Here is a 27,227-nt window from a genome sequence, read left to right as displayed (position 1 = left end):
ATAATGACGAAGAAAAAGAAATTCATCTTAATTTTCCCAGTGAAAAATTGATTTATCCCCGGGAAATATTTAGGCACAAATTTTAAATTTTATAGTACAATTAGTATAAATCAAAGTTCAATTACAACATGAAAAAAAACTTAAAAACGTTGACATTGAGGTGCTAGTGTAAGCCACCTGAGTTAAAATTTAACATACCCAAAACAGTAATGAACTCGACACCCAGTGTCCAGCTGAACGTTACGTATTTGTCAACCTTTTTTTAATCATTTATTCATATAGGTATCTTACAATTTATAATATTTAATCATTTAGTTAATACTTGTACTTATTATTTCTTTATTGGTTTCGAAGTACCTACTTGAGTATTTTCTTTGTATACTTGTATAATATAAATTTGTACAAGTATAATTTTCATATTAGGTAGGTATATAGTTATACTAACGATCCTCAATCCTTACCACGTTTATAAGAATTTATATGCATAAATGCTTAATATAAATAAATATAGAAATAGATGTTGTATTAATGATGGATTCCCACTTATTTGGATAATTATTATTTACATATTAGTTATTTTATTGGTACTTGTTACCATTATTTATACGGTACACAATAAATTATACAAAGTTTTTGTTTTAGTGTTTATAACGAGTAGGTATATTACAAATTGGTATCTAAATATCTAATATAAAATGCATTTGTATAATATTTTAAATCATTATACTGAAGAATACTACCTACAATATTTTAAGCTAAAATATGGACATCAGTTATTTATTACAGAATTACAAAATAACAAAACCACAATAAATACTTATAATTATTAATTATATTATAATTTTATTAAACCTCAAATTCTCGTAGGAAATTGTATTAAATCTAAAATTGATACGCTTAAGTATATGTATAAATAAATAATGATATAGATGCCTAGCTGCTATAGATTTTCAATCTTATACAATACATGCTATTAGTATAAAATTGAAAACTATTTTAAAGAGTTTTAATTTGGTTAATTGTAAATAACTAGAGACAATTTATATTATCAAATATTCAAATATATATCTTATTAGTTATTATGATTTAAAGTAGGTAGATAAAATCATATGGGTAGATAAGTGTATAATATTGTATAAATATATGAACACATTTAAAATTACAATTAAATCATAGTTATTAATTAATTTATACCTACATTAAAAATATATCTTTGAATGTAAATATTTTTTAAAAACAGATTGTGTTGTTTATTTGTATTCAGTAAGCGGTATCTGTATTTCGATTTTATACATAGATTAAAAATTTTTTAAATTATGGTAAACATCATATAGTAAGATTTAACTATTTGACCTCTGGGAAGTGACTAGATAATATTTTGTCCACACTGAAAATTCGAATATCGAAGTATTAAAATAAAATAAAAATTACAGTAAGACAACTGACAACTATTGGAATGACCCTATTCCTAGTAAGAAAAATGGCGAGTCGCAGACCTTGAACACATGCGCACATAAACTCGGAACGCGCGGCGCGCGCGCGCGCTAGGGAATTCGATTGTAGAGTAGAGGAAACTGGTTCTGGTTTGTGAACAGCAAAACTCCGCCGGCATATTACACGAGCTAGTTGGTTCTCTTGGGTCTTCGCGTTACTGCGTTAGTTTACCGTATAATACCGCCGTCATCCGTCTTTAAGTTACCGTTAACCGTTGTGCCTTGTGTTTGTTGTTTCTTACACACAAGTGAGAACTTGCTTATTCGGCATGTACCGGAAACGACAAAATACAACAAGTGACGTAGTTTTTTTTTTATAGTTTTTTCTCAACAAGAAAGTATAACCAAAGGTACATTTTATATTCAATATTGTTATTTTATATGTTATGGTTTATGGTTTAACAGAAATTTAATAATTTATTCAAAAAATTACTAAACAGTGATAAATATTAGTCAATTATATCCTAGCTATTTGTAAAAACTAATATAGCTTTTTTATGCCAAATCATTAACTGATTAACTACTATTAAAGTCTCTACTACAATAACATAAAATAAACATGTTTTGAATTGAATACTTTTAATTTTTAATAAGATATTGTTTCTTGTTACAATAATTTAGTCATAAAAATATTAAATCGTGTTTTTTATTAAATTTAATCATTAATATGATTACAATGGAAACATTCGTCATTTCAGCCGTTTTTATTTTTCTAAGTTTACTTTAATTCCATAGAATCTATAACGATTTTTGATTTTTATAAGAGATAAACTATAATAAACAGGTAACTAATATATTATTATAGAATAAGGTAGCAATTTGAGTACTTTTGCTTATTTGTATATTAAATAGCTAATTCCAGCGACGTACTTAAACGTATTTTATTTTATTTTTATTTTTTTTGGCAGAGTGAGAGGCTATTTTTACAAATATTATGTATAAAGATATAATTTTCTATACACCTCAAATAGTTTACTAATAATACACTTATCCATCTTAACATTATTGTGTTGCACCATACTATGTAGACTATATAGACTATATAGCAATCCATGCATTTTTGTAAATTGAAAATTAGTGAAAATGTATAAAATATGTACTATTCATATGGTAATATAAAATATTTACAATTTAAAATGTACTTATATAGTATAAATATTTGTATGACTAATAATTAGGAATAGCATAAAATGTACTCAGGAAAATTAATTAGATTTTCTGTCTTCACATTTAGAAATTTAGATACTGTGTTATTTTCTAATTTACTTTCATACCTATTGATCTAGTACTCGTAAAGAAATAACAAATTTGAAAATTGATTAAAAATTTTCGTTAAGTCTATTTAAGATTGATATATATACATGTTTTGATTTTTTTTCCAAAATGTAAGTGTAAAAAATTTTTTAATTTTTACTTTATGAATATAACTTTTTAGGTCTTGGAGAGATCAAATTAAAAATGAGTGAAAATCAGTTTGAATATAGGTATGATAAAAAATGTATAATTGTTTCTATAATTTTATCATTTCACTAGATCAATTCGTACCTTACGTCGGAATAATAATAACACATCTAATCTATAACATTATTCTGTACAATATTTTTAAATGCTAATCACTTATCTATTTTATATTTCTAAATTGGTTTCCTTAACCTAACTTAACCTAATGAAATAACATCAGTAATAATGATCAAATTGATACCTGTAGGTATAGTAGGTGTTTAATAATATACTATGTACAATGTCCATAGTATTACTATAACAACGAAATTATATATTTTATAAACTATTATCAACTTATTTTATTTTGAATTACGAATTCAACCCAATTATTTACAATATTGAGGTGAATCTTTTTATATTTTTAATATTAAAATATTTTTTTGGTACTTGTACCTATAGTTCATTATGTCATTATGTTATTGTCCAGACGTATTTAAACATTTAATCTAATTACATTACATTACACTATATTTAATAACTACAAATTTCTACTTAAACCTAATTGATTTATACAAAACTATTATTTTTAATGAAAATTTAATTTATTTAATTTAAAATAACTAAGAGAAAAAATCCTGGAATTAGAATTATCGAAAATGTTTACAAAATGTTATTTTATAAATAATTATTAAAATCATGTTATTTTCTCAATCATCGTATAAATCGTTAGACCATTCGCTTATTTAGATCTTTGTGAGTAGACGATTTTAAATGACAAAACGTGACTCAGCTTCTCAGAATAATCATTAATCTACACTTTAATTCATTTTTTTTTTAATATTGAATCCCGTTTAAAACTATTCTCCATATTTTTTTTTTTTTTTAATCTTAAAGTTAAAGTAGAACAATTAAAATAATTAAAAAAAATCTTTTTAATTTTATTACTCTGTTTTTTAAATGCAAAGTTTATCGACTAAAGTATTTGTATTTTTTTAGAAAATTGTATAACACAGTGGCGTACGCAGAATTCGTTTATGGGGGGGAGGGGGTTACCATTTATGTATAATGTATATGTATAAAATGTTATTAATGTAATATTCCAAAAAAGAATTATACCTACATGTTTCAATTCTGAGGGGGTTAAACCCCTATCCCCTCCCCCTCAGTACGCCACTGGTACAACATACACATAACTTAGATAAAAAGAATTTGATTATTTATAGCTGGATTGATTTTTAATTTAAATGTAGGTACTAGGTATAATACACAGTCAAATCTTGTTATGGTCAATAAAATGTATTCTTATAGGAACCCGTTAATTTTATAAGGAAATAATTAGTACGAACGGATGTTTAGATCAATCCACTTACCACTGAGATTTGATTCCGTATCGAATGAAAGGTTTTAGTCCATAATAAATTATATTCATCCAATCACATTTTCTAACTAAACATTTTTCAATTAAAAATGCAATCGTTTATTTTTCTTCTAAATTACTCTGAGAAAAGAATTACTTGTAGTATAGGACTATTAAAAGGCTGTTAATTTTTAAAAATCTAAGAGAGTACATTGTATATTTTATTTAAATTAAGTTATCAAAAATTCAATTCTTTAAAATTAAAAAAAAACAATAATGTATTATAATTTATAACAATTATTCTTTTTTATTTTTAAATCCATGTTTTTGTCAAAAAAATAAAACTGGACTAGTCTATTTAATAACCACCCAGCAAGTATCACCACTTTAGTACATAGATCAGGGTCACCCAGGTTTGCCTCTTTTGTATTATTGTAAATGAATTCGTAAACATGACGTTATTTATCATTATTCTTATTTAAATTGGAACACTAATATTTTATGGTATATTGATATTAAACAGTATCAAATTATATTTTAACCTACTTGTTTAAAAAAGTAAGAATTGTTTTCTGTTTACTTCATGGGTTTGAGTTTTTCCAAATTAACAGATAGACTGACTTTGATATCCAATATTTTTATTTAAAAAATAAAAAACTGGTCTATGTAACACACTCACACCCAAACAAAAATATTTGACAAATAATGCGATGGTTGATAGCTGAAGATAAGACTGAATTACGACTTCAATCATATCTATTTTTGTGGTAATATATATGAAAATAGAAACAGTTTTTTTTACGATAAGTATAGTTTAATATTGATTAATGTTCACGGGAAATTGGTACCTCATTTATTGTAGGATGTAAAACAAATTTAAACATAATATAAAGACATAAAGTCATATTATATAATATAGAATAGCTAGAATATGTATATAATATTTAATCAAAAGTTAAATTCGTCTAAATATAATATATATCTTATATTATACTACCTAATCATAATATTGAAAACATGGTGTAACAAGGAAGGGTATGTTCTTCCTCCAATAAACGCGAACAGCTACACTATTATAGAAGCTTATACAGTTGGAACACAGGTTATCGTAGATTTTTGTAGCAATAAATTCAAACATTTTATTTAACTACAGTCCTTGGGGTATCATTTGGAGAATGGTCCTACTCACACCATGATCTCTATATTGTGGTAATGTGGTGCACACCATAAATACATTGTTATATCAATTACATATAGTTTTTTTTTTTTATATCTTTCGTCACCTTTTTGGCATTATAAGGTTGTGAAACGTGTGACAGAAACTGAAATTCAATTCATAATTTATATATTTTAATAACAGTTATGACTATATTTTTATCTCAAGTTACCTATATTCATACAAATATGTAATGAATAATGTATATTCGTTGATAATAATCTATAAAAATTATTAAATAACAAAAAGTTGTTATTAAAAGTTGTTTATACTTGACAATATAATAAACAAACGACTAACCCATTAGTCTTTACTCTTTATCTGTTATTCGATTTGAAGAATTTTATAACATATTATTCACTTATAATAATTATAAGGCGATACATCAAAATTAATTTTATTTGTTTGTATAGACTACCTAGACTTATACTATATGTGTCTAATAGAAGTACCTACACTTCTACGGTCTACTTTAAAATAAAAAGTTATTTGTTAAGTATTCATAAGTTATAACAAGAACAATATATTTTAAAAATATAACAAAATGTATATTAAAATACATTCAATCTATAAAATAGATTTTTGCTTGATGATGTATTACATACGATTACATCATATTTTAGACTTTAGTAGGCAGGTATTAAAAAAACTAATTAATTTATTAATTATACCTAATCGATTTTTACAAATGTTCCTTATATTTTATTTTATTTGAAACTATTATACCTATAATATACATTTGTTAATTAGTTTTACATATTTTGTAAATTATCCAAATAAATTGTGAATACTGTTTGTTTTATGTAAATTTTTGAATATTATTTGGTAATATTTAAAGGACAATTATTATTATATAAACACTATAAACCACAGACTACACCTAGTTTTTAAACAGAAATATAAATTATATGTCTTATTTGCTTTTTTATTCATTATTTCATTAATTATTAGTAACATTGTCACAACATTTATCATTATCGCATTGAAATAATATTACAAATAATTTTTATTAATTTTTATTAATTTTCTTACATTTTTATGTTAGTGATTGCCAATTGGTTCTTTATATTCATTTAATTTATGATTTAGCAAATACCATCAATTAAAACAACCAAATAATGTAGAGTGTAGAATATACAGTATAGTACTATAGCATTAATTATAGAATAGTCTATTTTATAATAAATGGTAGTTGGTACTAGTAACATACAGTATAGACGTATAATAGCATAACTTTATACTATTGTCTATTAACTATATTATAATTTTAATAACATAATATTATCCTATCGGATATCGCTTTAATATACTTTCATGTTATTCTGACAAAGTACTATTTTAATATTAATAGTAATTTCACACGATTTCATGACCTAACTAATTCGTAATTATTTGAAATCCTTAGTATGTGCCTATAAATTCACAAAATTGACTTGGGAAATTATACAACTATAGCATAATATGGTATAATGTAGTATAAATATTACTACTGTGCTGTTTATGTTAAAAACTTATTGAAAAGTCTATCATGTTTTAATTATTGAATGTATTATACACTATCATATTGATAATGATAATATTATTACTGTATCAATGCATCATAATGTATCATAATATAAATAATATAATAATATTATGTCGTTATAAACACATATATTTGACAGTCATTATTTGTGAACAGTTTTTTCAAAAATATAAGACTCACTATAATACCGTTATTGTAGTTTTGCAGTTTTACTGTTCGATATATTATTATGTGTATATAATGAATAATGATAATTACATTATCACTTCGAAATGTAATATTATTATTATATTTAGAACAGGATATTAGGAAAAGGGGGACACCACCAAAACTATTATTGTGGTTTATAAGAGGCCCGCTGTATATTTATCATTAAGCTGTATCTACCATTATTATAGTTCAATGTAATACCTATACGTACATTTAATAGGTATATATCACATAGTTAGTATTGCTTATTTCGCATACCTACTGGCCTAAGTAATTTGATGTGCGCAGAACACAGAAGATTTTCAGAAGCTGCAGATATATATAATATATACAATATACATACACATTTTGTAGCTAACAAATTGGTTTTAATATATGTAGTTGATCAAGTATTCTGTTTTTCGCATTATATGTCATCACACATAATCAGTGTAAATCTGTAAGAGTATTTAAATGTTATTGGTAATCATTAAACTATTTAAATTGTCGGTACTATTTTACTAGATATGTATAATATATCTATTATATAAATGTGAAAATGAAAACCAATGTTAACCTTTGAGTGATATGTTCTCGGAAACTACTGAACCGATCGTTTTGATTTTTTTTTTAAATTGAAGAGCTCATTGCGGAGAAGGTTCTTACGGACGAAAAATTTGAAAAAGTTATTAGGTTGGTGATGAAATGAGATGGTGATGAAATTACACAGGCGTCATCTGTCCAGCAAATAGTAAACTAAATTATTTTTGGTAGTCAATGGCAACCATTTAAATAAAATAAATAATTTATTTAAAATGTTATAGCAAGGTTGTTTTTAATAATGCAAGCAAATAGACATACAAACTAAAATCGTTGTCATAGTAAAAAAGAAGTTAAAAATCTAGATATATAAAAATGGAGACAAAAATGTATAAGACAATGTATAACTGTCACTGCAGTTCAGCAAGAAAATAAACTATATTAATGTCGCTATTGATTATGATTGAATATAATAGTTACAGATCTGTTGTTATATTTTGTTAAAACCATATCAACAAAAAAAAGAATTAGCGAAATAAGTCAATGTCCATAGTAAATTTCAAATTCATAGCAATAGACTAACATAACAAGTTATACTAAGTTTTATTGTTTAACCAACAGGCAACAATACAAAAACCACGAGATGGCACATTATTGTATTTTACCCACTGTAGTAAAAAAAAAAAAATGATATAACTTTGAAACTTAAGTGTTAGAAATTATAAACTTCTTATACACATCTCGCGGGGTCCGCAATCCACCACGTGTGGATTGCCTACATGATAATATACTGCTCTCATAATCATAAGAGAGTATCACGGCAACGGTAAGCAGAATGACTATAATATTATGACTTGAGTAACTCACAGACTGATAAACGTAGAGCCTGAACAATGATAGATCGATGCTTACAATTTACACGGTACATTCGTAAAATCGTATCACAAATTTAGTATGTAATAAGAAATCATTTTACAAAATTCGCATATTAAAGTGGTGCTTTCACAAGATTTTTGAGAATCAAAACAGTCAATGAAAATGTCTAAGTTTTGAACACCGTTAAACCGAATAGTAAATAACAAATTAATCAAAATTCGAATCATATTTTATAGAATTTGCATTTTTAACGGGCAACGAAGTGTACGGGGTCAGCTAGTATAGTATAAATATAAAATAAAGAAAAAGACGGCGATCTATTATTCAATTTAGAAATATTTATATATATATTTTATTCGTACCTAATTTTATTGGATCAGTGGTACTACACAATTTTGTATATTGTTTTGTAAATGGAGTTTTTCCGTAAATAAAGATAATAATAATATATATGTTTATAATTTAAATTTAACAAAAAATAATTCATCTGTGATGAACGTTGGTTTACGACATATTTGCTTGTTATATTTTCAATTATCCAAGTAAAATGTCTATAATACTTAATGTAATGAATGTTTATTGGTATTATAGGTATGCATTTCATTATCCGTTAAACTTAATAGCATATTATTTTATAGTTTTTTTTAAATTTATTTGTGTGTATGAGTTAATAAAAATTTGTATGTACAATTTATTGGTGTGAGTAGAAATTTATTGTTACCTACTAATATTAAGCTATAGGTAATTTAATTTAAACAAAACTTGAAAATAAAATTTAATATAGTGTTTTTATGATATACAAGACATAATATATCAATACCGTACTAGTACATTAAACACTTGTTTTTTTATAAGATAAAAGGGTCTTAAGTCCATATTCAGCCAATTGTTATATTTGTACTCTTGAAGAATACCAGAATGAAATTGGTCAGTTAGTAATATAAGGAAATTATTAAAATTTATAAGCTTCCGAAAATCAAATGATAACTTTTTCTATTACATGAATATTTACATAATTGATACAGTATTTTATAAGTAGATTTTCATGACTTATTTAATACAATTTTTAGCTTATAGTTAATAGTTAAAATATGTTTTTATGTAGGTATATAATATATTAGTGTATAATATATTATGTTATGTACTATATTTAATGTTTACACAATAAATTGAATACTAAATGTACACGTTATATGTAGTATGTACCCATATATTATAACAGTGTTTAATTTCTAATCAAAATACATTTAAGCCATTAGGAGACAATAGTAACGGTGTCATAATGTGTTACAATGGCATGCTACGCTGTGTGGCTTATGAGTTTTTGTTTTTTAAGTACCTATAGGTATACGCCGCCATTTCACTGCGGGAGTCCATTGTTTGCTCATAGGAACTCGACACCTTTAGGCTATAGGGTACTTCGTGATGTATTCACAATTCTTTTAGACTGGTAGGCGAAGACCGAACAGTTTGTCAACATATTTTATGGTATATAAATATTATACACATATGATCAGGGCCGTATTACCGCTTAGGCTGTTTAGGCTAAAGGCTAGGGCGGCAAATGTTAACGGTCGAAACGAAATAGCAAATTTACCTATGTAAATTAGATGCTCAATTTATTTTAGCCTATGGGTGGCAAAAACCTTAATCCGGCCTTGCATATGATAGTTACATAACTATAAGTATTAAATATAGTTTTCTTTTTAATCAAACTGAAAAATAACTATGTAAAAAATCTAAACATTAAGTTTTTATATTGGACGTAATAAATTAAATATGAAAGAGTACAAAAAAAAAAATGTGATAGGACGTAGTTGCGAGGAATATATGAATACTTAAAAAATAAAATTGTAAGTTTTTGTTTAACCCAAATTGTTATGCTTTTTTTAATAAACTTAGCTCATAATAAAATATTTATGAAATAATATCATAATGTGTTGATAATTCATTAAATCAAAAGATAATATGTATTTAAAATAAACGAGAAACAGGCGCACTAAATATTTTATACATGAAGTATCTCAATCGATTATGCATCATAAATAATAGACTAGTCATCCATCACTGTATATATATACGAGTATATATATATATATATGTACCTACGTCCTATTGATATTGACTTGTAATACACTTTTTTGACGTTAAGTAACTTAACTAGAAATAATTTTAAGTGTAGTAAAAATAAAACATTAAAACAAAATACCTTTTAAACAAGTAAGCACTAAGTATATTAAAATCGTATTTTATTTTTTGTAGACACTGAAATGTAACTTAAGTGGCTTAGCGCAAGTCTCTAATGATAGATTATGCAGAATTAAAAATAATGCGTGACATATAACCAATAGATTTAACTGTCTAACGTATATAATATAATAAGTATTTTTTTAAATAAGTGGATGGCGTTATAAAACGGAAACAAATTTTATGCTACATGCTTTAATAGTTCCATAGACTGTGATTAAATCTAGAAAGCTTGTGGTAACATATTTTTGTCAACTATTAAACATACTATGAATTATATGATGATAAATATATCTTTTAAAACAAGTATAATTTTCAGGGGAAAGCTTTAAAAAATTTAAATGCAAGAAATGGAACAATTCACAAAATACTATGAGTATCTCTATATTCAATTAATCAATGTACTTTTGCCTATTGGTGTGTTTGATATGAAAACATATTTAATTGTTGTCGTAAAAAAAAGAACATTATAAAAGTATTAATATTCTATATTGTCAAATTCTGTAGTTGAATAACAGATAAATCGTGAAAGAAGGTTTTCTGAAGTTGTTATAAGTTTCTTACAATTTTCAATTAATTTGTGAAGAATATTGGATGTTAACCAGCAAAGTATAGATCAGCGGTTCTCAAACTGTGGTACGCGTAAAGGTCAAATGGTGGTAGAACGGAAAATTAAAAATAAATATTCGGTTCTGATCTCATTTAAAATTTCTTATTCAATTCATATCTTATTTTAAAAAACTAATGAATAAAAACAATTATATTGTAGTATTTTACTACCTTATTATTTAAAATAAATGTATTTAACTAAAAAGTAAAGTATTTGATTTTACAATTTGGATCTTTTTATTTTTACTCATTAGTGGTACGTGACTGCTTAATAAAACACCTAAGTGGTACGCAAAAAAAAGTTTAAGAACCGCTGGTATAGATAGTTATTAGTTTTTACTATAAAATTAGTAATTTTATTTAGTTCAATTATATTTTTATAAATTGTATTAATTGTAAAAAACTACATAGGTACTTGATAAATTATGTTCTTTACAAAAAATATTTACTGTAACTAAAATGATCAGTGTGTATGATTACGAAGTAGCTACCTATACAAAGTAGAATTGTACTGTTATATTAGAGGTGAAGAATCGTATAGGTCTACTACTCGTCTGCACCTGAAATACCACCTGTCGCTTGGCTAGGTACAAATTGATGGCATTGGTATTTAAATTATATAGAGGTATACTCCCCCAACCACATGATTGTATTGTTTTTTTTTCGTTTTATTTCGTTGTCAGTATACATTATATTATATTATAACAATAACAATTCCTTATAGATTATGTATTCGACGATTTTGAATATTTTTCAAAATTTCTTAGAATGTAATATTTTTAATCTGCTGCTGTACTGATATACTTATGTACTAGTTTAATATTTTATATTTTCCAAACACATATATACATATAGGTATTAATGTATTATGATTATTATGTTATTACTTAATATCATTTATACATTAATTTATGATACAAAATATATTATGTAAGATTTTAATTATAACGTTTTTATAATTTATATACCTACTACAAAGACTTTATATTTAAGTTTAAATTATAACAAATTTATTAAATATTTTATAATTTAAAATTTAAAAGTATTAAGAACTTGAGAATAATAGCTTAAAATCTAACAAACAAATACTTGATTTCTATAAAAAAATATATATTTTATAGAAATGTTTACCATAATACTTTTTATATTTCAAATTAATTTCATTTTTATGTGGTACTTAACTCAATAACTTGGAAATTTATTTAATTCACTATTATTTAATACATAATTTATTATTATGGTTGTTTCATTTAAATTATTTTCGATACCTGCAATTTAAATTATTATAAAAATTAGATAAGTAAATGACACTGCTACACAGGAAAATAATTCAATGAATACAATTACAAAAACTATTTTATAGAGAAAGTTAATAGAATAATTTATTTTAAAAAATGTGAATCAACTCATATTTTAAAAAAGAAAAAAATATTGTAAAAATATGTTTTTAAACAAAAATTTTTAAATTTTCTTATTTTTTTTAACGTCTATATGTAAAGAACACTTCTAATAACGATAATAGAGCGGTTGTGGTTATAAATATTTTATAGACTAGGTATACTACAGCCGTCTAGGAGAAGTACCTAGTGTGTTTGGACAACCGGAACCAACTATGTATAATATATATTGTATACCTATTAAAGTGATTGTTTCAAAATAATAAACCGGATAACGTGTTATTATATTTTTTTTCGGATTCTCAGAACGTTGAAGATATTTTTTTTGTAAGATCTTAGCAGAACGACAATTTGTTTGAATCGAATTGAATAATCTGTAATCACTGTACTCATCTGAGATATTGTCATTAAGAATTCAGTTGGTAAAAAAAAATAGACAACAGTTTTATTATTTCTTTAGCTCGCTATTATTTTGAAAATGATTTTCTTCTTTCATTATCACTACTAGTTAGCTAGTGTACCTAGTACCTACTACTATTTGTTCTCACGCAGATAATGGCAGAGTTGTTATACTTCGCGATGGGTTTGTGCTAATTTTTTGTTAGTTATATTTTGAATTTGCAGTGTTTTTATGTATACTTTATACTAGATACATGTATATAAAATATTATAAATTATAATACATGATATTTATATTGTATTGTTATGTGTATGGTGTATCGTGAGTATATACTATATGTATGTGCTATATACATGTGCATATAGTGTGTTTAATGCGTAAATAGGTACTTCATTTATAGTTTGTCTACATGAGAACGCTTTCTCCATCTGAGGAAGTTTTTGATACACGCCGTAATGATTAATCATAATATTATAACAACCAAACGTATTCACCTCATCAGTATAGTGACGCGTAGACGTTGAACGCGTCACTACCGATAGGGTGAAATTAAATCACTCGCAAGTTACTAGGCTTATAACTGTGTTAACAATAGAATTAAATATGCTCAATGTCATTTTGAGTTCTTTTTTTTCTATTTTTACTTTTTTTGATATAAGAATAAGAATATGAATAAGAATTTAAATGTGGTGTAAGTACTATATTATCATTATAAATAGTATCAATATAGGTATTATCACAGAATAGAATATTATTCTAATTTATTATGATATTATTATGTACGTATAAATGTATAATACCTATTTAAGACCATATAACAATATAGCTAATTATAACAATATAAAAATGTATACCATACATTTGTAATCCAATAAAACATTAAAACCAATAAAAATCTTTTTAATCTGAGTTTAAATTAGTTAAAAAATTCTTGTAAGACAAAATACTATCAATAGCAACAGATAAAACAATTAATTTTAATCCATACAGCATACAATAATATTACATAACTTGTTTAAATTTATGTGATTGTATTGTTTAAATAAAAAATTATGGACTCGTGTACGTTTTCGGTAGATATATGTATGTAACCTTAGATATCTAACTTTATGGAATATGGATAAAAATATAAAATACAAAAGTCAGATAATGTATACATAACCCACTAAGGTGAACACTACCCATACTTATTAAATAAAGCAAAAATATTATTTATATAACTACATTTATAAATTATCCAAGTAATAATTCTTACATTATTTACGTCTGAGTGGGTAAAAAACATATTTTGATAACTCAACTATTGTAGGCGCAATGCCTATGCTCAAGTATGTATCTGAATTCTGTACTATAGATAAAAGTATCAAGTAGAAGTGACCCTTAGAGGCTTAGAATAAATACTATTTAGTATTTTAAGTAGGTACTTATATTCGTGTTTATTAGGTATAAATAACACTACGAACTCCAAAATAAAAATGGTACTCTTCATTAACTTTAATCTAGAAATCAATTAACTGATATCATATAATATTATCCTTAACCTATGGAAAATTTAAAAGTTTTAACCACAAAAAAATCTGCGTGAAATAGCTAATTCACAATAGTTAATAATTAGATACGTAAACCCAAATATCTTTTTTTGGTAGTCAAAATTTCAAAAAATTTCGATGTAATGAGTATAATTATATTAAATCATTTTAAGTGTTGTTTCGTTGTTCTAATGGCATTGTTAGTTTATGCCTATATCACAATATCAGTTATGTGGACAGTGGACACTTTATTCACAGCACACTGGTCACCGGGTACTGTATAGTGAATGTATTGATTGGACAATGTATGCATTGTATATAGGTATTACATAAAGTGCCAAGGTGGTGTATAATGTATTCATTATACTGTTCATTTATGAATAGTCCTTACAATTTTGCATTACCGTGGTAATTCTACATTTTTATACTTTACCCATTTACCCATAACAGATATTAATTTGTTTCTGAATAATAAACTAATAAATGATGACCAATTATCTTATAATTCTTTAATTTTTTCAACATTATACACATAACTAATAAGTATCTAATAACGTACAATAACATACCTACCTGCATTATTTAAATATATAAATTATAAGGCATAACATTTATATCACATAAAACGACTACACGTACAATGTACATATCATATACAATATATTATAGTCGTGTAAGTAAAAGTAAATATGTATAGTGAAACAGTGAGACCAATAGATAATATTTATCACCCACAATATAAATCTATAAAATTTTGTACAAATAAAAAAACCTTCAAGAAAATAAAATATTTCATATATCCTTGACCAATATCCACAGACTGATATCGTTCATACTAATACATGACTTGATACATTTTATTATTTTATTGAAAAATGATTACATTTTATAGTTTCTATGTAAAATACTGAAGTGTTTAACTATTCAGATTGTAATTTAAATTTAACTTCCGAATTTGTTCATCTTAGAATATAATAATTTATATACATTTTAACAAATGAATTATTAATTAATAATTATTTTGTTTATAAATAATATCTTTGATGTTGTTTGTAAAACAATATATTATATTTCAATTATTTTTACTTTAATCAAATCCACAGTAATGATATTGAATTTAGAAAAATTGTAAAAATTTATATAAATTATTGTTTTGATGAAGAATAAATGGAGTTCACTGAACAATACTATACAAGACAGTACCTTTATGTACCAATATACATAATATAATATTGTTGTCCACTCCTAGGACATTGACTCAATTCTGAGAATGTTCTATAAAAATCGGTTACATTCATACTGACGACTATTGTAATTTTTTTTTTAAATACATTGTGGAGTATAACAATTGACAGTTTGATACAGAAATATAGAAAAAGATAAGATTAATAAAAACGTTCAAATAAATAGTACCTAATACAATATTATAGTATTTTTTTTATAGGTACGCATATTTATTCAGAAACTTTTGGATGCTATTTTTATAATTTTTAAGGTAATTATATTTAAGTATTTGTATTATTATTATTATTTTTTTTTATAAATCTTAAAAAATATTAATCGTGATTTCATGATACAACTTATAAATGATTTTATACTATATATATTGTATATTTTTGATGTTTTAACATGATTGATAATGTATAAAACAAATAATAATATATTAATCTTTTAAAATGAAAAATACTTTAATAAATTATATTTTTTAATGTATCATAGATGTAAGATGTTGATACGTTATTTGTGGGACAATAAATCATGAATGAAAATAATTGTAATATTTAATACCTAACCAGCTATCAGTGGCGTAGCCATAGGAGGGGCTGGGGGGGCTGCAGTCCTCCTCGAAATGTTAAGAAAATTTAAAAATTATTTTATTGGTCTATGAAAAATGCTACAAAAATCTCAAATTGTATTTTACTGATTTTAAATTGTCATAGCTTTTTTATTTGTTATATATTAATAATACTACGGCACCTGCATGACTGCATGTTCCCTTATGGGAGAATCTAGGTACATCACCACAGTGAAAAACTTTATAGCCTTCCCCGAAGAAAAAATCTCATTAGTTAAGCCATTGCTGGCTATCCATCTAGTTTGATTGAAAATGTATAAAGCACTATCTATTAATATCATTATTTATTAGTAACTTTAATACACTAATACATTTTTCTTATTAACTATAAGAATGCTGTCTTCATATTTTTAGATTCTGAACGAAGTGATGAATGTATTGATTTTACAATGATGTGTGTTTTTTTTAGATTCTGAACGAAGTGATGAATGTATTGATTTTACAATGATGTGTGTTAGATTCTGAACGAAGTGATGAATGTATTGATTTTACAATGATGTGTGTTTTTTTTTTTTTTTTTTTTTTACTTTTGTGTCTGTCACCACGTTTTGGAGCAGTAAAAGTGCTCCGATTTTAAAAAGTGGACCCTGTTTCGGATAGGAAAGTGAATGTAGTTTGTACTTTGGGGGGTCAAAAGTAAAAAATTTCCAATAGTTTTCAAAAGCGCCGGGAAAAACCAAAAAAAAATGACGGAAAAACGGGAATTTTAACGCAAAACCAGTTTTCGACCAAATCGATTTTTTTTTATGGTTGTAATTCAAAAACTAATCACTGAAAATACTTGAAATTTTCACCAAATGTTAATGTCAGTGGTATCCGTATATAGTTAAATTTTCAAAAAATTTTGAATTTTTTTGAGTTATTTATAGACCACTGAAATTTTCGATTTTTTTGAGAAATTTTTTTAAAGTGTCGATAAAAAATTTTTGGATGACCAAAAAGTTTTGAAAATTTAATACAAGGTTCCTTATGAGTTGTTTTTAATGTTATCGTTAGTCACAATTTTTTTTTATAAGCGTTTTTAGTTCAAATTTTTACGAAATCTGTCGAAAACGCGAAAATTTGCAAGTAATTTTGAAGTTGAAAAATCATAAAATTTTTTTCTTTTATAACTAAGTTTTGAAAATTTGGTACAAGGTTCTCCATACATTTTTCTTCAAATATCTGTAAAAAAAACTCTACCGGATTCAGACAACAAATTTTTATGAGTGTTTGAAATTTAAATTTTTACAAAACCGCGTTAAATAACAATTTAACCTCAAACGATTTTTGATATTTGTTATTATTCAAAAAGTATAAGTCGTAGATACTTGAAAATTTTACCAGTTATTAAGATTAGCGTTTTCTTTACGTGATTTAAATTTCAAAATATTTTGACTTTTTTTGAGTTATTTATAGACAACTGAAATTTTCAATTTTTCTGAAAAAATATTTTTGAAGTGTCGATAAAATTTTTTTGGCCCTATCAAAATACTTGAAAATTTAATACAAAGTTCCTCATAAGTTATTCTTATAGTGATTAAAAAATTATAAGAATACATAGGCACAATTTTTTTTATTAGCATTTGAAGTTCAAATATTGACAAAAATTCGTCAAAACTATGAATACTTGCAAATTATTTTGTAGGTAAATTTCATAAAAATTTTTGTATAAGTAGCTAAGAGTTGAAAATTTAATACAAGGTTTTTCATAAGTTTAGCTTACAATTATTATAAAAGAACTTAAATTTTGTTGTATTCAGGCCATTAAAACATAAACCACCTTTTTCACCAACCACTAGAAATTATATCCTAGGCTGACAAATCATCTTCGTTCAGAATCCCTTTTCGTATACAATGATAACTATCATTGGATTCAAATTTAACACTCCTATAATATATAATAATGATCCATACGGCACCTAATGTACAGCAGAGCGGTACTCACTTGCCCGCTTTTTTTTTTTTTGTTTTTTTTGTTTTTTTTTTGTGTCTGTGTACAGCATAACTAGTCGAAATAATGCTTCAATTTCAAACTATGGGGGTGGTTTCCGATGTAAAAGTGAATATCCTTGGTGCATTATAGAGGTAAAAAGTTAACATTTTCCAACAGTTTTCAAAAAAATCGAGAAAAACAAAAAAAAAATGACGGAAAAACGGCAATTTTTACGCAATACCAGTTTTCGACCAAATCGATTTTTTTTTATGGTTGTAATTCAAAAACTAATCACTGAAAATACTTGAAATTTTCACCAAATGTTTATGTTAGTGTTATCTATACACAGTTAAATTTTCAAAGAATTGTACAGCAGAACGGTACCCACTTGCCCACTTTTTATATTATACGCTTATACTATATCAATAATGATTTTAAATTCAATTAACGCAATTAACGGATGATAAATACATTAAAATATTTTATTATTCAGTAATAAAATTAAACAGTTACGTAACAAAAAAATTTGGGCCTCCCCGCAAAAATAAAAAATAGACCCCTAAAATATTATTATAACAAATATAACCCTATAACCAAAGGCCCCAAATTATCCTGCCCCTCGCAACGCGGGGTCTGCGGTCTCTCAGTACACCACTGATGTCAAAGTGAAACTGGACTAAAGTATTGACAGTGTAAGTACATACATTTTGATAAATCTGGATTTGATATTCCGGTGCATGCATGATATTTTCGTGTATTTATATAAAAATATAAAATTCAGAGCTGATTTTAGTTGTCTATATTGATATTGAACAGTTATTAAAGGGTACCTAATATTCAGTAAGGTTAAAGTATTAATGGTAAAATTGTTATTTGTTACTATATTTAGTGTAATACGTGTCTACGTACATTGTATGTACAAATTAATATTATAAGTATTATAGTCTTAATATAATTAAATTTTTGTATTTAAGTAAAAAAACAACAGACAACGAAAAACAATATACATCAATTTCAGTGATTTTCGTATTCATTTCAATAAATATGTTTTAAATACAATTTCATATTGCAACTAAATATCAATAGATAGAAACTATAATTGTTACATAAGCCAAATGTAAAACAAATGGTGTATCTACTTAACATGTGTTCATTAATTTAATATACATACATAAAATTATTTATTTATTATATCGTACCTAATATACAAATAAATTGTGAACTTTTAATCATTATTGCACTGGACGATTACCACTCGGTGTAATGGTTTAATTATTAATAATTTAATTAATATATATTATATTATTATATTATAATAAATTAAATAAAAGGTTATAATTAGTTATAAGACATACTATATTAAATAATCATAAATCATACTATTTAGTATTATAAAGGTATTAACTACCAATATATTATATAATAATATCTATTGATACATTATAAATTATAATTTAAACTATAGTATGTCACATGTGTTGTATAGATTCAGACGGTTCAAAACTGTCAAAAACCACTCTCAAAGTTGAAAAATTGAAGCATTTTTTCGACTAAATATTTTCTATACACAAATATAGGTACTCAAAAAAATATATATTCATCGCTTCACTCATAATCTAAAATTACATTAAAACACAAGACAATTTCTATAGCCTTAAAGTGTGTATAATTCATGTGTGTATTAAGTTGTTTTATTATTTTAACAAACTAAAATTGTATTTAATTGAATACCAGTTACCACTTCTGTTGATATAAGTATACAAGTATACAGCAGATTAAAATTATTATTTATTGATTGATATTAATTATTCTGACTTATACTGAGAAGTATTTTTATCAATTTAGGACCTATATGAATGTACTATGATTTCTTACTTCATATACATCATGTTCATGAAATCAAGTTAATATTTTTAGTTATTTAATTTTATGTTTTTGATTTAGACATAAAACATAAAATTTATCGAAATGTCTCCAACATGTAATGATCAATGGTCGGTAAATCTATCGTTTTGTGTTAACCGGCTAAGACATTTAATGATTCTGCATTCCACGACTCGTCTTCAATTACCGTTAGAATATATAAACCAACTACTGAGAGGCGTGGTGTAAAAAAATAATTATGAAATATTTTGTGGTAACCTTCCGGTTGACGTGATATTCCGCCGAAAAAACCAACTGTGAAATCGAACCATTTTAATTCCACATGAACTTAAAATCATTTAATGTTATTTATTGTAATGATGCACAAAATGAATATATGTACATAGTAAAACAACGAATTCTAATCATTTTTATTAAACTACTTGTTATATAGATTAATATTAGTTGTGACTTGTGATTAGGTAGGTATTTAACAATAGGTATAACAGTGTTCGTAATCGATAACTGTGCCATGATACATAGTATGAAAAAACAAATAACCTTTAATTATTATTTAATTCTCGAAACTGCAATCATAATATAGCGTGCTATACAATTTTAATTTATTCAGTTATTTCATGAAACGTGTGATTTAATACGCTTATCGTTTTTCTAAAATAAGATTAGTTTAATTTTAAGAAGACGCAATTAATCTGAATGTTGTTATGCCTCCCGTAAATTATGATAATATTATAAATTGATAAGTAGGTAACCTATAATCTATTTTAAATCCACTAAAACTTTATCATATTAAATATTTTAAATGTGGATTAGTGAAAAAATTATTGTATATATTTTAAGCTAAACTATGAAATTTTTTTTTTATGAATGTCTGAAATATAGTTTTATTAAATCCAATGACATACTTGCACAAAATAATGACGTGAAAACGAAAAATTTGAAAAATTAAATTTTTTATAGGTTTAGGATCTAATTCAACATTAAACATTATTAAGTTTTATTTGTTACCTACCTTATTATAAAATCTAATAAGCTATCACCTGTGAATGTTATCGAGTGTTTTAATGTTACCTAAGAAACTATCTGAAATTTATATCTGTGAAACTAGTTTAATATCACGACGAATAAACACCTGAATCCTAATTATTGCGGTTCAAGAACAAGTATTTTATGTAACAACTAACATTATCAGAATAACAGTACATGCTGTCATTAATCATTATACGTTATAATGCGGAAATCAGCTATCAATTATAAATAATAACTTAAATCATCGGTTGATTGCATGTAGTGAAAGGAATAATGTCGATAACTTAATAGATACATCCAATATTAATTTAATAATAAAAATAATTTCTAGATAAAAATAAATATAAATATCATCTATAGCAGTGTTTCTTAAACTTTTTTATTCGTGGAACTCTTTTTTGGGTCCACTTTTATCGGGGAATCCCTATGTTTTTTTTAAAAAAAATTTTAACTATTTTTATTTAGCTTTTAACAATAAGTTCAATATTTATAGAACCTCCTACTCTGATTCAATAGTTTTAATGCATAAAACATTTTTCACTGCCAGCCACTCTTAATTTTTAGTTAGATTTTTTAAAGTAATTTTCTTGAAAATTTTGAAAAAAGCGCTCAAGTTTCGTGGAACCATAGGGTTTCGCGGAACACAGTTTAAGAAACACTGATCTATAGGTTTATTTTAAAATCATTTAATTATAACAAAATGCCTAATTTTTATGTATTTTTATCTTTTTATGTTAATAGATTAATAATGCGTACCAGATGGAAGGAGGTGCTATTAGTAACAGTGTTAATGTTCGTCAATTTTTGTTTATCTATCACTACATCATGTGAAGATTTACAGTCTGAGTTCCGGTACCCTTGTATTTGCGAAGAGCTAAGACAAATTGGAGGTCTAGCGTTAAATTGCGATGGTGTGATCTATCCAAGTGATCATGTGAATTTACCAAAAGATGCACCAATCTTGGTATTCACCCAAAGAAATGCTGGTCACCATTCTGTTCCCACACAACTCTTTCCATCTACAGGTAATACATCAGAAATTTTAAATCAAAAAAATTAAAATGTTAATAATTTTTCGCTTTATAGTCAAGCTAGACTTGTCACAAAATTCTATTAGAAGATTGTCCGAAAAGTCATTTAATATTATACAGAATACAGTTGAAGATCTAAGGTTGGCTGGTAACTTATTAGGTGACACCTTAAATCCAATATTTTCTTCTACGGAATTTCATGGATTATCGAAATTAATACGTTTGGATCTCAGTGAAAATAGAATATCATCTTTAGAGGAAGGCATATTAAAGGGTTGTATAAATTTAGAGGTAACGTATAATAGATAAATCACTGAACTAAAAATATTTAATTTGTCATTATAATTAATTTCACAGGAACTGAAGTTGGATGGTAACCGTTTAGCATTTATACCTAGCACTTCATTGAATGGCCCAGAAGCGCTACGGACTTTATCACTAAAAAATAACCGAATTGGTATTTACTTATATAAAGAAACAATTATTTTTCATCATTAAAAGTTGATATTGTCTATTTTCAGATAGTATACAACAGGGTTCTTTTCTATCACAAAAAACTTTAATAAAGATAGATTTATCATCAAATAGAGTAAACAACATTGAAATAGGAGCATTTGAAGGCTTATCAGTGTTAAAACAGCTTTTGTTATCAGAAAATCGATTGTCAAAATTTAACAGTGATGTTTTTTATGGTAATATCTAAAAAAATATTTTGTACATGTAGTTGATAATTTAATTATATATTTTAATTTGTATAATCTTAAGGTGCGGAAAAACTGGACAAATTAGATATTTCGAACAATTTTATAGTTGAATTTCCTTCAATTGCTTTAAAAAAATTTGATAATTTAAAAATATTAAATTTATCATCAAATTTGATACAAGTAAATATTATAATATACAATTATTAAATACGTTTTGTTTAAAAATTTACAAATATTATAAAATACATAATATTGTGTTTAAATATGCATATTTTAATATATTTTGTACTTATTATTTTAGAAATTGGAAAATTCGCAATTAACATCATTAGAAGTTTTAGACGTTAGTAGAAACAACATTGCGAACATTTCACCGGGAACTTTTACGAGCTTAAAGAAATTAAAAACCTTAAACTTGGCTGTTAACATGTTAAGAACTGTAAGTTAAAACATTTAAATTGATTAGATTACCTACTTATTTGATTTATATACATTCTATATTTGACAGGTTGAAGATGATGCTTTTGAAGGTTTAATAAATCTTGAATCGTTGTCTTTAGAAGATAATAACATTTTATTAATACCAGCAACTGCGCTCAGTAAATTACCACACTTGAGCAAATTACGTTTGGATTACAATAGAATTGCAGCACTTTCTTCAAATATTCTTCGGGGGTTATCAGAAATATTAATTGAACTAGGTTTGAGTAGAAATGTTATTAGAGAAATACCTCCAGATGTATTTCAAGTAAGTGTTAAGCTAATAAACAATAGTTATATTTTTGTTAACATGACACTTTTTTTCAGGACTTTAAACTCTTGAGAGTTCTTGATTTATCTGGAAATTTATTATTATCTGTAGAACCATCAACGTTCTCAGGTTTAGAAGATACTCTGGAACATTTAAATCTTCAAGGCAACAGAATTGCTTCGCTTTCATCAGAGCCAATAAACCTTCAAAAGTTGAAAACTCTTGATTTATCATACAATCAGTTAAAAGAAATACCTCGACATACATTTACTGTGATGTCTTCGTTGTCAAGTTTAAACTTGAGTCATAACCCTCATTTAGCTTTGATACCCGTAAGCGTATTCCACCCATTAACACAACTGCAAAAACTCGATATCAGCTTTACTAGCATAAAAGTCTTAAGCCCCGAATTGTTTTTCAAGACTTTATCACTTACTCACCTTTTTATACAGAACAATGGCATCACTGAGTTACCAGAAACTATGTTTCAAAGTTTGACTAACTTAGTTACGTTGGATTTATCAGAAAACCAAATATCAAACATACGTATCGGTTCATTTATGGGCCTTTCTTCAATTAGATATGTAAATTTGTCTAAAAATAAACTGTCTTCATTTAAAGGTGAATATTTTATTACAAAACGAAGCAATGGCACCCCGCTGGAAGAAATTGATATGTCTAATAATCAAATCAGTTATTTGTTCCCATCAACATTTAAAGTTCATCCTAACATAAAAGTTATCAAAGTTTCGAACAATAAATTCAACTTTTTCCCCTCTGAGCTTATTGCAGGTCTGGCGCATTTGCAAGAAGTAGATTTAAGCAAAAATAGTTTGAAAACACTAGAAGAATTTGATTTTGCTGGTTTACCACAACTAAGAAAATTAAATTTAGCTGATAACCAAATAGACACAATAAGCGAGACAACGTTTCATAATTCTACTCAATTACAAAATATTAAATTGGCTAACAATAATTTAGAACGAATCGGTGAAAGAACTTTTCAAGGACTGAATAGATTACAGTACTTAGATTTAGAAAATAATAATTTGACAGAATTGCCTGATTTAATTTTTGACCGAACTCGTTTAAAAGTCCTCGAGAACATTAACTTGGCAAAGAATAGGTTTACAATAGCACCCTTAAAAAGTTTACAGAAACAATATTTCTTTTTGTCATCCGTAGATTTGTCTTCAAATCAATTAACTGAATTACAGACCGACGATAGCATATTAGTGAACATTAAAAAACTTGATTTATCATTTAACCATTTATCTGAAATGACTATTAAAAACATACTCAGTGAACCCAAAACAGTACGCGAATTGAATTTGGCGGGCACTGGAATAACATCTTTATCGCCCTTGGAAACACCATTTCTACAAAAACTAAATCTATCCTATAACCGGATAAATATTGTGGATGAACACGTGTTTGACCGATCAACACTGATCGAAGAACTTGATTTGTCACACAATGAATTACAAAGTTTGTCATCCTTGAGAGCCGTTTGGCCGAAGCTGAATCAGGTGCAACTGTTAGATGTTTCTTGGAACCCGATATCGAACGTCATCCTGGGTGACTTGGACAAGCTTGAGTCGTTGCGGTCGTTACGAATTAACGATTTATTGGAATGCGACAAGATTGAAAAGAACGCTTTCAGAAATCTCGGCAACCTAATTGAACTGAAAATGTACGACTATCCGAAGCTGGGTTACTTAGACGTCACTGGCTTGTTGAACTACCTGCAGTCATTGGAGGCACTTGAGATTGAAGTGAAAGACTCGTCCATCGGCAGTCAGCTGTCGGCTGCCATGAACCCCAGACTTAAGTCATTGACCATACGTGGACAGCAGATTACATCCATCTCGTCAGGCGCGTTAGCCGGCCTCAAGTATCGGCAGGTGCATATTCGAATCCAAAACACGTCACTGACTAGTCTACCACCCTCACTGCTGATCGCGTTGCCCCGATCGTCGGTCATCCAACTTGATGTGTTTGACAACCAACTGGCTACGCTTACGTCCCAGTTCTTGGCCGCCCTGGACGATCGGCGGAGTTCACTGAAACTGAACGGTCTGCGAGCTAATCCCATTTACTGCGACTGCAATGTCAGGGCATTGAGACGGTCGCCACTGGCTTTGGACCTGATATGTTCCGCGCCAGCGTTCGTGGCTGGCAGTCTACTTATCGAAATACCTGACGACGACCTAACCTGTGATGTCAGCCGACAAACAACGACTACGACTACGACGTCGACAACTGCCGCGACCACAACCACCGCTGCAACCAGTCCCATCGTCGTTAAAGCACCCAAACAACGAACGACTACCGAACCGGACATCATATGGTCGCTACCTCCAGCCACCAACAGTCCACCGCACCAGCAGCAGAAGTCACCAGCAACCGCAAAGTTACCTAACCCGGCCACGGCCGCGGCCATCGCTAATGATGACACGCTGATCATCGGGATTGTAGCCGGCGTTGTAGTGTTCATTGCCATACTGGTGATTATCATATGTATCGTCCGCATACGTCTGTCGACTGCAGAGTACAATTCGCACATGAACGCCCTTCCACCTATCTTAGGCGCCCCGATGCACTGCACCAATCAGGCGTGCCCATGCCCCAAAACCAATGGTCAGAACGTCATGTATCCTATGTCAGCGGCCGCGTCCTACAGCAACAGTTATGCTACATTGCCTGCTCATAAGCTGTCATCAGTATCGTCGCCACTTCGGCAATCCTACAGCGCTCTGAACGTACCCGCGCCATATACGCAGAATCCTTATTACATACCATACGGTGGCGGTGACGAAAAGGATTACACGATGAGCGTGAGATAACCATGTGCCAACGCAATGGCGTTGATTGTTTTTCGGAATACATTATACGTCATAGATTATGATGTAACAACTTAGGGTACCTACGCAATCGATGCATCGAAACCGACCGCGAATGTCATAATATATGAATAATTTAAAAATGTAAATACTATTTAATAAGCCATTATTGCAAGGAGAGACACTCGTGTATCACACACGAAGATTTGGATCATAGATAGGTAAATTGCAAGTATTACAAAACGATACACATCAATATTATTTCAAATAACATAGTTATCGTTATCATTATCATTGTGTACCTTCCTATTAATTATTGTAAAAAGCGAAAATCAAATATATCACTATTGTACAAATATAATTAAATAAAAAGATTCCTCATTACATACATATA

At 26.9% G+C, this 27,227-nt stretch overlaps 1 protein-coding gene across 4 annotated transcripts; it reads left to right on the top strand.

The window, feature by feature from the left end:
* Window positions 1-1,608: 1,608 nt before the first annotated feature.
* Window positions 1,609-27,227, top strand: LOC114120764 (protein artichoke). Of its 4 annotated transcripts, none has more exons than XM_027982783.2 (10): window positions 1,609-1,843; window positions 16,266-16,316; window positions 22,246-22,529; window positions 22,591-22,826; window positions 22,893-22,992; window positions 23,057-23,227; window positions 23,301-23,419; window positions 23,541-23,678; window positions 23,748-23,987; window positions 24,047-27,227. In XM_027982783.2, exons 3-10 carry the CDS (start codon window positions 22,253-22,255, stop codon window positions 26,834-26,836), a joined length of 4,071 nt encoding a protein of 1,356 aa, XP_027838584.2. In that variant the 5' UTR covers window positions 1,609-1,843; window positions 16,266-16,316; window positions 22,246-22,252; the 3' UTR covers window positions 26,837-27,227. The 4 variants fall into 4 exon arrangements, with proteins under 4 accessions (XP_027838584.2, XP_027838582.2, XP_027838583.2 ...); XM_027982781.2 differs by lacking the exon at window positions 16,266-16,316 and adding an exon at window positions 2,929-2,977; XM_027982782.2 differs by lacking the exon at window positions 16,266-16,316.

This window comes from Aphis gossypii, chromosome 1 (assembly GCF_020184175.1).
Source record: "Aphis gossypii isolate Hap1 chromosome 1, ASM2018417v2, whole genome shotgun sequence".
Taxonomy (NCBI): domain Eukaryota; kingdom Metazoa; phylum Arthropoda; class Insecta; order Hemiptera; family Aphididae; genus Aphis; species Aphis gossypii.
Note: the sequence above shows the minus strand (reverse complement) of the source record. Positions and strands in the feature narration are given on the sequence as shown.